The sequence below is a fragment of the Apostichopus japonicus genome, chromosome 15 (assembly GCF_037975245.1).
Source record: "Apostichopus japonicus isolate 1M-3 chromosome 15, ASM3797524v1, whole genome shotgun sequence".
NCBI classification, from domain to species: domain Eukaryota; kingdom Metazoa; phylum Echinodermata; class Holothuroidea; order Aspidochirotida; family Stichopodidae; genus Apostichopus; species Apostichopus japonicus.
This window is the reverse complement of record NC_092575.1, coordinates 10,826,945-10,840,582: the sequence shown is the minus strand read 5'-3', so window position 1 is coordinate 10,840,582 and position 13,638 is coordinate 10,826,945. Positions and strand designations below refer to the sequence as shown.

Sequence of the window (13,638 nt, the reverse complement as noted above, 5' to 3'; positions counted from 1 at the left end):
CCCAAAATATACGCCATTATCAATAAATTCCTATCTATACTGTGTGTGACAAATCTTGTTCCGACCCTATTGTCCAATACACAAGGAAGAGCAGTTTAACATAATACTGTTCAAGCATTTCCAAGTCTTCTACGTGCTTTTCAGCCCTATGTATATTACTCTATGGTAGACTTCTAGAAACCAACATGAGTGGCCTGAGCATTACACATGTCGTTCCTAGGATATGACTTAACGAAAGGTCTCTAACTGGGGAATGTTCGACTTAGTATAGTAGCTTGTTATCTCGCGCTAGTAGCCTATACTTCAATAATCATGTTTTATCGGTTGATAAACCTGGCTATTCGACTGACTATAAATTGGGTTATCGGTATATAAGCCTGGAAAATGGTTAGATTATCCTGGATTATCGGTCGAAAATTTTGATTTGCGACTGATAGATCTGGATTTTTGACCGATAATCCAAGGTTTTCTCCGATAAACTGGATTTTCGACTTTTTACACCTAAATTATCGGTAAGATAAACCTGGATTATCGGGCGAACAAACTTGAATCATCGTGCGTAAAGTCTGGATTTTCGACAGATAAACTTAGATTTCCGGCGATAATCCAGGTTTTTCCAGCTATACTCCAAGTTTTTATCGATAATCCAAGTTTAACGGTGATATTTCAGGTTTTTCGAGGGATAATCTAGGTTTAACGATGATAAATCCTGGCCTTTGCGATGTTCCAGAATTATCTGGAATATCTAATTACTGGGCTTCTGGTTTGCCATAAGAGTGAGTTTAGCCAGAATTTGAACCTGCATGATTCGCTCTTTTTGTCAACGTAGCACAATTTATGATTAAAAACAGTAGAATTTACTCAACCTTGAAGTCGGTATACCGAAAGAAAGTTTCTGGTTTCAAGAATTTCGAAACTTACAGAATTACAATGGTAGGCCTATTCTTGTTGGCTTGCTTCCTGTTCTGTGTTTGCATGTTTCTCTGTTTCTTTTAATTATCCTGATGGCTCTACGATAAATTAGAATAGTTCTTGCCATGAAAGTGGTAACGCGTGGATGGACTATAACCTACGTTCTCAATGTGAGAATAGCTAGGAGTGGAAAATGTCATTGACACTACACGGTAGGGTTATCATCGAACCGATTACTCATAATGTCATATAAACAACGTTACATTAGTTGTTTCCGTGAATCTGGTGGGTATTTATTGTTTAAAAAGGAAATATATCTTGCTGTGTTACTTTAGTAACGAACCGTTACCCGCCATTTTAGACAATTAAGAAATAATTATGGAAAGTATAACGACTGAGAACTCACCGATTTGGCAGAATTCACCTGTAAAACCATTCTGACACTGGCAGACAAACGAAGCTCCCATGATCTGGCAGCTTCCATTTTCTCCACAGGGGTTCGGTTCACATGGATCTGGGCTAGCTGCAAAGGATGTAAATAAACATGAGTAACAATCTTTGGAATCATCCTATAGCGACTTGTGTTCACTCCATGCATGAAGGCTATTCAAACTTTGCGTCTATAGTGTCTTTGGTTAATGTGTTACTTTTCTTTGGTTAAACCGTTACCGCTCTTAACGTTCGCACTTTTCTTTCTTCTCATGTTCAGTAGTGTGACAAACCATCTTAGTTTCTCTAATGCTCGCGAAATACTGTATAATGTTCTTGTCATATATTTTAGAACATTTCATCCCATTTTCATGTAATATCTCCATTGATTTATACACTAAATCTGGTTTCTGTGTCCCTGCGTGTTTCACTATGAGTAAACCATTCCTCTCATTGGCTATTTGCTGATACGTTGGTTTGTATGGACATTTAATTCCCCATAATGACGACCATAAAAATAATTAGCTATGCAAGCTTTCTGTTAGCCCAATGTTTTCGTCACTTACAAGCCTCTTTACTCACCAGTAGACAAATTTCATACGATGCGGATCATTGAAGATCCAAAGTGGTCTAAAAATGCCTCAATTGGTTCAATTTTCGCAGCACATGTACACTTCCATGAATGTTCTAAAACATACAACAATCCCTGTCATATTAATTAAGGACTATCTAAAACAGCAATGCTCGTCTCCTGCTTTGCATAGCAAACAACAATGTTACTTAACTGTTTGGACGGACAGAAATTTATTTTTGCAACTTTTAGAATTGTTAGCACAACATTTGTTGTTTTTGTTGTTGTATATTAACACTCGATATACACAGAGAACACAGCTATTACTGTAAATCTGAAAGTTTTTTGTACCAAAGCAAAAACTAGATCGTGCTATAAATCGGTAGAATGTGCTATTAGGATTACAGTAAGAACTGAGGATATGTGTAATCCCAACAAATCCAGTTGTTTTATCAGATTTGCCAGCACAATTCCATTATTTACTGGTACAAAACTTGAAAATTTACAGTAGTTACTGTAATCTCTGTGTGAATCAGCTGATATTAATCGTTATACATGTACAATATCAAAAAAAAACAATTCTGACTATGTTAAATGACACCTTTGTTGATGTTACCTGACAAGATGCATTGCATATGACATTTGATCCAAATCTTGATAGTCAATGCAAACTGCTGGTTTGAACTCTTCAAAGGGGAACAAATTATTGTTTGGCATAAGTTAGGTAAATAAAAAAGGCCAAACAAAACATTGTTGTCCCATACAAAATTGAAATATTAATTAAAATAATCATATATCATATTGTCGATATCGAATGACATTTGATCCAAATTTTAAGTCAATGCAAACTGCTGGTTTGAACTCTTCAAATGGGAACAAATATTGTCTGGTACAAGTAACATGTGAAAAAAAGCCCAAAAAAACATTATTGTACCATACAAAATTGAAAAAAATAATTAAAAAAATCATATATCATATTGTCGATATCGAACGACCTTGCCAAATTCACCCACACATATATATATATATGTACAAAAGACGAAATCAGGCGAACAGACCTTCTGAATTGCTTGCTTATTGATCTGAAGCCACAATGGCTGAAACTAACAGACTGTCAACTCTTCAAAGCTCAATGAAACCATTATTTGATCGCATCCTTTGTCGTGCTAGATATTATAAAGTTAAATAGATATTGTTGTAAAGCTCCAGTAACATAACTGTATTATTTGCAACGGTTTTAATAACCATTACATATAGGGTATATATTTGTCGAACAAATAGGGTTATACACAGTTTAGTGAAATGATGAGATGAACTTAATATATTTACGAAGTTTCGTTTTGTTTCTTAAACCCTTCAAACAGGTAACAAACACACAACTTAAAGAGATACACACTATCAAATAGAACAGGGTTAGTGCGCTTACGCAAGCGCATTCAAAGAAAAATCAAATCAAGCGAAACGAACACATTGAAGTAGATGAAACTAGAAAGAATTAGGTCCATGAGGGGAAATAGTACCTAGTTTTGTGTATTCAGGCGATTAGACGGGCTTGGTTCGCCTCTAAATGAGGTAAGTCTGTGAACATTATCAGGTTCTCTGCACACACATACACCATAAACAAAAACAGGAGCAATTTTTTGGGTGGAGAAAATATGTTCAGCCTAAACCGTTAATGCGGCACCACTGGGCCCCTAAAAAAACAATGTACTCTAAGCCCTGTCACTGAATAACTTGTTGCCATACAAGTCATTGCCGAATTAATCATTCATTCCGCGTTCAATAGATACATCATAATGTCACGTCGAATAAGCAATGGTGATGAAGTCTACCAGTTCAAATCACATGACGTTTGATGAAGAGAACAGCAGCATTTCTTACCGTTTTGACAATATTGTCCCGTGTATCCATTTTGACATTGACAAATAAAGGAGGTTCCTATATTCAGGCAGATTCCATTCTCTCCGCAGGGGTTTGGCTCACACATATCAATAACTGTTAATAAAAAATAACCAAAATGGTAATTTCTAACATTTCAATAAAAAGTAGAACTCTATCAACCGTTATAAACCTGTGGGACAACCTGCACTCAATACTTATTGAAAATTTATGTAGGCCTGATACATTTTGTGTTCAATTTATATCCCTAACGTAAACAAGATACACGATATTTAATGAAGTGTGCCAGAAAATGTCTGGGTATCCTAATGGGTAATCGTTGGCCCACACATGATGAATATTCACTGACAAAGTTAACGCAAACGATCAGCTGGGACAATGCTTTTACCACTCTATACTGCCGTCTCTCATAATGCTCTAAAGCACTCGTACTAGCAGTATGAACAGTTCATAAACTTTGATAGAAACAGTACATTCCGATATTGCCAGTCGTCAATCATTACGTATGCCTTTTGAAGCGTGACATGAAAGTATTCAGAATAGAGAAATGGAATTGTCCAAATTACTTGGTGGTCCGGAAATATAAGTTTCTATTTATTGCTATGTAAAGAAAAAAAAACACTACTACAAAACGTTCTGACTATAGCGAAATTATACAGCCATAAATTGTCGTCAATGCCACTCTTCTTCAATCAAGAAACTACAGTACTGTGTTGAACTATGCATTTACACGACAATTAATATAATATAATATCATAATATATATATATATATATATATATATATATATATATATATATTATATATATATACATATATATATATATATATATATATATATATATATATATATATATATATATATATAATAAACACAGGATATTACTCAAAATCAGATAGGCTAACAGTCATTTTTTGAGGGGGATTTAACACACCCGCCGATAAGTTTTCACTCCAAATAAACGTGAACTATCGAGTAAAGCAGCAATCTCTGTTGATTTGATTCTATAGCTTTAAATTGTCCGGAGATTTTTTTTTCAAAATAGAATTTATCGCATTTTAAAACGGTATTCAGTACTGTTCAACGTTTGTAACTGGGGTCGTACCATGTATGGATGGAGGGGGCTCCCCTCTCACCACAATGTAATTTTAGACGTAAAGTGATAAAAAATACAACAACAACAAATATTAAAGTTTACAGTTAGTGTCAAACCCAAGTCGGGGATGGGCGGGCGGGTGGGTGGGTTAAAAACCATCCCCAACATTTGCTGGATCCGTACTTACACAGTGGCGTACAGATTGTTACTAAAATTACAGATTTCCCACGCACAGGATTTTAAAACAGATCCTATAAAGATGTACAACCTAAACAGCTGCAATCGTTTCAACAAAGTTGCAAACTATATATAGTATCATTTTGCATCTTAGCACTCTCCAATGTAACAATATTTCTCCGGGAGGGGTAGCCTCTCCTATAAGACCCCACCCTTGCCTGAACGACATAAGATCTATATAAGATCTATATACCCCCCCCCCCCCCCCTCGCCAGTACAAAAATGGTCATTTCGTCAATAACCATTGAAAGTGTGAAGTGAAACTAGAAAGTCTCTAGTCTAAAAAATATAAGAGAAAAACGGGAACAGAACTAAGTACTAAACCTATATCATTAGTCTTTATTTTTGGCTCAAAGCCTGGTAAACCATACCATTGAATGTTTCACATGTTGTTCCATCAAAGTCCGGTAGACATAAACACATATACTCCTGTTCGAGGGTAAGGCAGGTCCCTCCATTTTTACAGGGTGCTGAAGAGCAAGTATCTCCTGAATTAGAATTAACAAAAAAGCAAAAGAAGCGTAGTCAGTTCTTGTTCATTTCATCAAGATAACTCAGAGCTGTTATCAATGGAATGTCCAAATTCAAAGGTCTCCGGAGTTTCAAAAAATAAGAAATTACGCATTTGTACCATCCTGTTATTTAAAATGAGTTCTCATGAATTATTATATAAAAAGAAAATTATAGTGATTACCATTTTGGCACAATTCCCCGAAAAATCCATTTTGACATTGACAGAGAAATGACGATCCCAGGTTCACACAGAGTCCGTTGACTCCGCATGGGTTTGATAGGCATGGGTTCGGATCTGTAATCAGGTAAATAAATATAATTTACAGTATATAAGTATACTACAATTTTTCAATTAAAGGTAATAGGTCAACGCCTCATCTGACGTCATAAATGTTAACACGACTTCTTTTCTTATGTAAATTTATGTTCTACATGTGTCACCCATTAGCTTCTTTCGTATCAGTACTTTTACTGACAGATAAGAATGCTGTACGATTGAACTTGTTTTATTACATTTAACTTTATTTGGATTCATTTATTGTAGCTCGTCTAAACGTTCATGAACACAAAATATATCACAGGGAAACTTAGACAGTGCTTGAAAATCTCGTAGTCAAACTTGTTTCAGGATTCGCTGAAAGAAGAGCGATTCTGAATCAAGCAAAGCCAAGATTATTCGTGCTGAAATTTGCAGGTTGATTGTTCTATATATATATATATTCAGAATGAAGGGGAATGGGTAATGATCTGTAAGTGATGATTCGGGGGCGCAGTGCTAAAAATGGGATTACACATATCCTCAGTTCTTATAATGTAATCCTAGTAACACATGCTACCGATTTCCAGCACGGTCCAGCTTTCTACTGTGGTACAAAACTTTCAGATTTACAATATAGCTATTGTGTACTCTGTGTGTATCGGGTGGAGAAAGTGTGTCTTTTGAAAAGGAGACAGATAAAGGGGACTGTATAGTGAATAACAATGCCATAAATATTTGCAAAAATTTTCTCTGATATGAACAAATCAACACTTTTAAAGGATGTACAGTTTCTGTAGTTTTTCCTGCTGTTGACGGAGGTGGTGGCAGTTTTCTATTAAATATAAGGACATACCATTAAAAATTTCACAGGTTGTTCCAGCATAGTTCGGAAGGCATAAACAAAGAAAGTCCTCCCCATTAGGTATGCAGGTTCCATCATTGTGACAAGGGGTTGGGAAACCACATACGTCTCCTGTAATGAAGATATATAAACTTAGAAGCATAAATATAGTCTGAGGGTACAGCATGTACATGCTGTCTGAACAACTGTAGGTATAAGGAGATAGCTTACAAGCATATAGGCTACCGTCTGTGATGACAAACAAAGATAGCTTAGAAGTACATACCATCTAAAGTATATAGAAGCAGACGGCATCGCTAAATTCATAAGGTCGATCTTTATCAAACAATTTCAACAACTTCCAGTTAACACAACATGTGAGTTTTTTCTTTAAGATTAATGGTTAATTGTACACCAGTTTCAACTGAATCCAACGCCAGGTAGTCTATATGTCCAAACCCGAGGCAAAGGGGGAATTTATAACCCGGGTATTTTATATGATATAGGGATCACATTTGAATAGTTCCATATATAAGGTAACTATAGTATGGACTTACCATTTTGACATAGTTCTCCGGTGAATCCGCTCTGGCATTGGCAAAAGAATACCGTTCCCAGGTTTACACAAATTCCATTATTTCCGCAAGGACTTGACGTGCATGGATTAGGAGCTATTGTTTGAAAACACAAATAAATCAATCAAAACGAAATGCAGATAACGTTTAGAACTTCTGTTATACAAAATGATACGCCACTATTGACACACTAGTTCGTGAGGGAGAGGATAGAAACGTCAACGATCAACTAAACTCTTGAGTTTTTACACTGATTTCGTCATAAAATTATCAGATCAATTCAAAAATCTAGAAAACTAAATTGTAATAATAACAATGGTGTTCGCTGATGTTGTAAAACCAGTGGTGTGGTACATTGTGTGCTTTCACCTTATACATCTGGTGGTTGTGCTATGAACCTATAACTTTATTCCTCCTCATCAGAAGAAAAACATGTTATGGTGAGGTGTTAATGCTTCAAGACACAATAATGAACATAACTGTTAACAGTTCTTTCTGTCAAAATTGACAAACTAAGGCAGACACTCTAAGGAACAAGGTTAAGAAATTGTCAACGCTTTCCCTCACTCTGAGAGATTTCTAAAGTAACATTTTTATTTTCTCAAGCGTTTCGTTTTGTAGCAACTCCATTTTCTCCCCAGGGATTGTCTACACTTTGATCCGGGACTGTTTTATTAATCGAGAGAACATTAAAAAAAGTTAATTCATCATACATTAAAGAATATTATATCGTAATGATTGACAAAGCATTAAAAAGGATTAAACAGATTTACATGAAAAACAACCCATCTATTTCACAGTTCGATAAAAATAAAGGTTAACTTGGAAAACATGCACAGAGTGCGTTTCTCACCGATTTGACAAACGTCTCCCGTAAATCCATTAATACATTGGCATACAAAGGATGTCTCATTCACTAGGCAGATTCCATTTTCTCCACAGGGGTTGTCTACACATGGATCCGGGACTGTTATATTAATCGAGAGAACATTCATTAAAAAGTTAAACGTGGACTTATATGAACAAAATTGATTTCACATTTTGTCCAAAATAAAGATTAATTTGTCAAAACACAGTGGAGGTTTTACCCAACGGTTTGACAAATGTCTCCGGTAAATCAATTCGACCTTGATAAGGTCATTTCTGTTATTCAGAAAAACAGGTTTGTGACACATTAACTAATCTACACTGAAGAATAAAACCAACGAACATGTCACTATTGAGCTACAGTATCCGACGTTTTTCAGATGTTTGGAGGAGGTGAAAGTTTGTTGACTGCACGAGTCATTCGACGAGCTGTCAATGGCTGTCAATGCTAACGAAAGGCAACCAACCTTTGATATCTACACGGCAAATGCTAACTGCTGAAAACTTACGATTAAACATTTGACATTCTGTGCCAATATAGTCAGAAAGACAGATACAGAAATATCGATCTCCAGCTACTAGACAGGTTCCTCCATTTAGACAAGGAACTGAAGAGCAGATATTACCTGTAGGATTCGAAAGAAGAAATAAGGCTCATATATAGGATACACTAGAGGACCAATGATGGCTCTTTCAGCTTCCACAATCGGGCACCACTAAGCACCACCGAGCTTCTGTCGAGCACCACCGAACATATATCGTGTATCAACCGAGGTTCACCGGGGATCAGTAAAATGGACTGAACGACGGTGGTTATGAAATAGTTTAATGATTAAGATTTAAGAAGATATTACTACTGTAGTTAATGTAGGTAAGCAGAAACTATATATATTAAATACATTAATAACTTAAATTGTGATGTGGTCATGCTTCAGTTGATTGAGTACATGCACACAGACGGTTTGACACAAGTCTCTAAGGAATATGTTCAGAAATTTTGAACTCTTTCTCTCGGGATTTTTCTCAGCAGTTTTGTGTTGTATAAATTCCACCTTCTCCCCAGGGTTGGTCTGCACATGGATCCGGAACTGTTCCAATAATTGATAGAACATTATAAAATGTAAAATGTAGACTTAGATGAAAGAATTTCGTCCAAAATAAAGATTTATTTGGCAATCACATTGGAGGTGTTCCTCACCGAATTGACAAAAGTCTCCGCTAAATCCATTTAGACAGAGTAATATAAATGGTATTCCTCCAAGCACACAAATTCCATTTCCTCCCCAGGGATTTGTCACATAGATGAGGGATTGTTATACCGTATTGATTGACAAAGCATTAATAAAGAAAGATTTGGATGAAGAAATTGATTTCCCAGTTTGAACAAAAAAAAAGGTTTATTTGGAAAACATGCACAGAGTGTGTTTCTCACCGATTTGACAAACGTCCCCCGTAAATCCATTAATACATTGGCATACAAAGGATGTCTCTTCCACCAGGCAGATTCCATTTTCTCCACAGGGGTTACCTTCACATGGATCAGGAACTGTTAATTTAATCGACAGAGCATAATAAACGATAAGAAGAGGCACAGTTTATATAAACATAAGTTCATCAAGTATATAGTGGTGTGATTGGGTTTATGTTTTTGTGTAACTGTCACCATATATGTCTGGTTTGTGACTACAGCACCCCTCCCTTAGATCACGCCTCTGTATATGAGACGTTGAACCTTTGCATACATGCTACAACTCGGGATCGGTTGCTTTTAGGTAGGACGTATTGCTTACACAGTAAACAAGTCTTTCTTCCTTTTATTTCTAGCATGCATTAGTTAGGTTTCCTCTTCTGAAACACTTTATTTGTTATTTACTCTCACTATTCTTGATAACGTCAAGGATTTCTCAACCTCAATTCCTTCCATTCCCTCAACACTCCCTCTCCGCGTCCCTTCCCGCCCCCTTCTTTCCTCTCCCGTCCCTACCTTCCCTCCTTCTCCTCTTCCCATGCCCTCTCCAACCCCTTTCCTCTTCACTACCCTCCTTCTCCATCTGCACTCTCCCTTCTCTCTCTTTCCCCTTTCTTGGTTCATTCCTTGTGATTGCGGATTGTCAACTCGATTGATCCATAGATCAGCACTCACGGTTAACGACTTGGCAGTTTACTCCACTGTGGTCACGTGTACAAAGACATATGTATGCATCTCCAAGAGGCACACATGTTCCACCATTAGCACAAGGAAGTGACCCGCAGACATCCACTGTGTATAGCAAAAATACACAGATAATTTTTTAAATACATCTAAAGTTTTGCAACTGACAAGGCTTTCAACATAAATAGGTAGAAAGCAAGGACGTCTGATGATCAGCAATTTCAAAAAAGGTACCGGTTGATTCAAATGTGAAAATAACTGTCAATACAAGGATGACTCTTGATTCTGGAATATTCCATTACTTCTACAGGGATTGCCCATTGATTAAAGGTAGAATTGGGGTACAGAAAAATCGACTTGGAACAGTGTTCTAGCCACAACTTGCATTTTCAAGAAAAAAGAAAACCATTCCGCACATACCAATATCTTGTGCGTAATGTCACAAAGGTTGTTAACGTATACACATACCATTTAATATTTGACAGTTCGTGCCACTATATTCAGAGGTACACGTGCAGAGATATTCTACCCCATTAGGTGAACAGGTTCCTCCGTTTTCGCAAGGACTTGAGGAGCAAACATCCCCTAAATAAAAATTTGAAATTAAGTTTAATCAATGCCAGCTATAGCCACTCGGCCATGAGATTGCAGTGTTCATTTGTCGCAATAACTATAGTTGGCGATGAACTTTATATTGAGAGTTTCCTGCTTTTTCTGTTTTACAAAGATCGGACGATGCAGGAATGTCGACATAATATAAACTTATTTGACGGAGGGGGCTCCTGCAAAATAGCTGAACCTAACCTGTCTGTAAGCTATTTAAATTGTTTCTTAGTCTTTATGTCTTCCATGTGCTGTTCAGTTTGGGATGCGGTTCAGGATGATTGCTTGTTATTGCAGCAGACGTAATGACAAGCAAGTGGGAAACCTCTCTATCTCTTTCTTTAAATTGTTTCTTTATGTTTTCCATCTGCTGTTCAGTTTGGGATGGGGCTTAGGATGATTACTTGTTATTGCGGCAGACAAAATGACAAGGAGGTTGGAAACCTCTCTTTCTTTAAATTGTTTGTTTATGTCTTCCATGAGCTGTTCAGTTGGGATGGGGTTCAGGAGGTGGGAAACCTGTTACTCACCAATTTGACAAAGGTCACCGGTGAAGCCATTTTGACATTGACACATGAACAGCGTTCCTAGATTGAAACACACTCCATTTTCCCCACAGGGGTTAGACAAGCACGAATTAGGAGCTGGTGTTGTGCATCAAGATAATGACCAGAATTTAAAATAAGCAATCGTTACAACAATAATAAACTTACAAATGATCCATTGAAAATCAAATCAAAGCAAATGCACGCATTATAACATTATTTATCATCAATCGTGTTAAGGATACGAAGAACCATTTCTTAACCAGAATTACTGGACAAACATATCTTGACACCTCCTCTTTTCCTTCATCAAATAAAACCACATAATGTTATCAAATTAAAACCGACATGAGTATGAGGGTTGAATACCAACTGATGAGTTTATCTAGCAACTAAGGGCTCATTGCCACATGCATTTATATGTTAATCTCTTTAAAAGGTTTTTTGTGGGGTTTTGTCTTTGTTATCTCTTTCGTTCTGAAGTTCTCCTCAAAGATAGAAGCGCATCAAACCAAATATACTCACCAATTTGACAAAGTTCGCCAGTGAAACCATTTTGACATTGACACACAAACGTTGTACCGAGGTTGATGCATACTCCATTATCTCCACAGGGATTAGATAGGCAAGGATTGGGAGCTGGTGGTAATTATTATGAAAACAATTAACATTGATATCTGAAGGTGGTCTTTCCGATACTCCAACTATAAATATATTAAATCAAATAAAATGAAGTCGAAATCGAATGATATGTCTCAGTCGATAGCTTAATGGCAATCCTTTACTTTTTCAAAACTCACCAATTTCACAAAGTTCGCCAGTGAAACCATTTTGACATTGACACATAAACGTTGTACCGAGGTTGATGCATACTCCATTATCTCCACAGGGATTAGACAGGCAAGGATTGGGAGCTGGTGGTAATTATTATGAAAACAAATAACATTAATATCTGAAGTAGGTCTATCCGATACTCCAACTATAAATATATTCAAATAAAATAAAATGAAGTCGAAATCGAAATCGAAATCGAATGATGTGTCTCAGTCGATAGATTAATGGCAATCCTTTACTTTGTCGGTTTATAAAGGTTAGATAAGATAAGATAACATTTATGAAACCGCACAAAGGGTAACAGAATGCTCGCATAAAAACAGTATTATACAAATACAAATATACTAAAAAGTGACAAAAGGGCAAGAACAAAACAACAAAGCAGGACATATGAAAACAGTTCACAGTAACAAATTAGCGTTTAAAATTTAAATTATGAAGTTTTATACATTGTGGAATAAAAAAAGAGGGGTGCCTATTTGGACTGGCCAACGGCAGCCTCATCCTACCACTCCGAGCGAACACTGTTTTGTCCAGACACACACATAGTGAGTGGTCATCGTCATTCATAACTTTGTAGAGTTCATCTCCTAGGAGCCGTTGGTAGGACGAGGCCAAGGTTGGCTGACTTTCCCCGATTAAGCGACTTGCCTGTCTGATCATAGCTTCAATACGATAAGTATCTTCCATGCTAGCATTGCCACCGCATGACACCAAATTATATTGCCAAACACCAAATGGTAGAGTTATAAAACATGGCAAGAATGTTATTATTGACATTAAACTTATACATCATTCGCAATGCATCCTAGAATTTAATTTCCTCATTAAAATATCTACGTGATCATGACATGCAAGTTAATTATTTATCACCACACCGAGATATTAATAATTATCAACCCATTCAACCATACTTCCTTTAATAATGAAATCATTTAATACCCCTTGTCTTATTAATATTAAGTTCTAGAAAAGTTTGCCCACAATAGTTAACAAAGTAATTTTATCCGTTCTAGGTAGACAGTATCATCATCTTTTGTTATCAAACCCAATCAGGCAGTGTCATCTGCAAATTTAACCAATGCGTATTTTGCATGAGTTGCTCTTGCATCCGATGTATACAGAGTGAATAAGAATGGTGCTAAAACCGTATCTTGTGGGGCGCCAGTATGTGATGTAATAACCTTGGATGTGCTATTAGGTGTTCTAATATTAACATATTGTGACTTATTGGTAAGATAATTAAAAATCCACCCAATAAAATCAGGGCGTCATTTATTTCTAATAACTTATTTACTAAAATG

The 13,638-nt window shown here is 36.4% G+C and overlaps 1 protein-coding gene across 1 annotated transcript in view; it reads right to left on the bottom strand.

Moving 5' to 3' along the window:
* LOC139981193 (uncharacterized) overlaps positions 1-13,638 on the bottom strand; it is an 81,391-nt gene that overhangs the window by 11,081 nt on the left and 56,672 nt on the right. Inside the window, exons 38-51 of the mRNA XM_071993399.1 lie at positions 12,301-12,414; positions 12,026-12,139; positions 11,486-11,599; positions 10,821-10,937; positions 10,344-10,460; positions 9,633-9,746; positions 8,710-8,826; positions 8,187-8,300; positions 7,316-7,429; positions 6,771-6,890; positions 5,840-5,953; positions 5,517-5,633; positions 3,794-3,907; positions 1,319-1,435 (exon numbers count right to left, since the gene is read on the bottom strand). Of these exons, the coding sequence (XP_071849500.1) occupies positions 1,319-1,435; positions 3,794-3,907; positions 5,517-5,633; positions 5,840-5,953; positions 6,771-6,890; positions 7,316-7,429; positions 8,187-8,300; positions 8,710-8,826; positions 9,633-9,746; positions 10,344-10,460; positions 10,821-10,937; positions 11,486-11,599; positions 12,026-12,139; positions 12,301-12,414 (1,617 nt within the window). The remainder of the gene's footprint in view (positions 1-1,318; positions 1,436-3,793; positions 3,908-5,516; positions 5,634-5,839; positions 5,954-6,770; positions 6,891-7,315; positions 7,430-8,186; positions 8,301-8,709; positions 8,827-9,632; positions 9,747-10,343; positions 10,461-10,820; positions 10,938-11,485; positions 11,600-12,025; positions 12,140-12,300; positions 12,415-13,638) is intronic.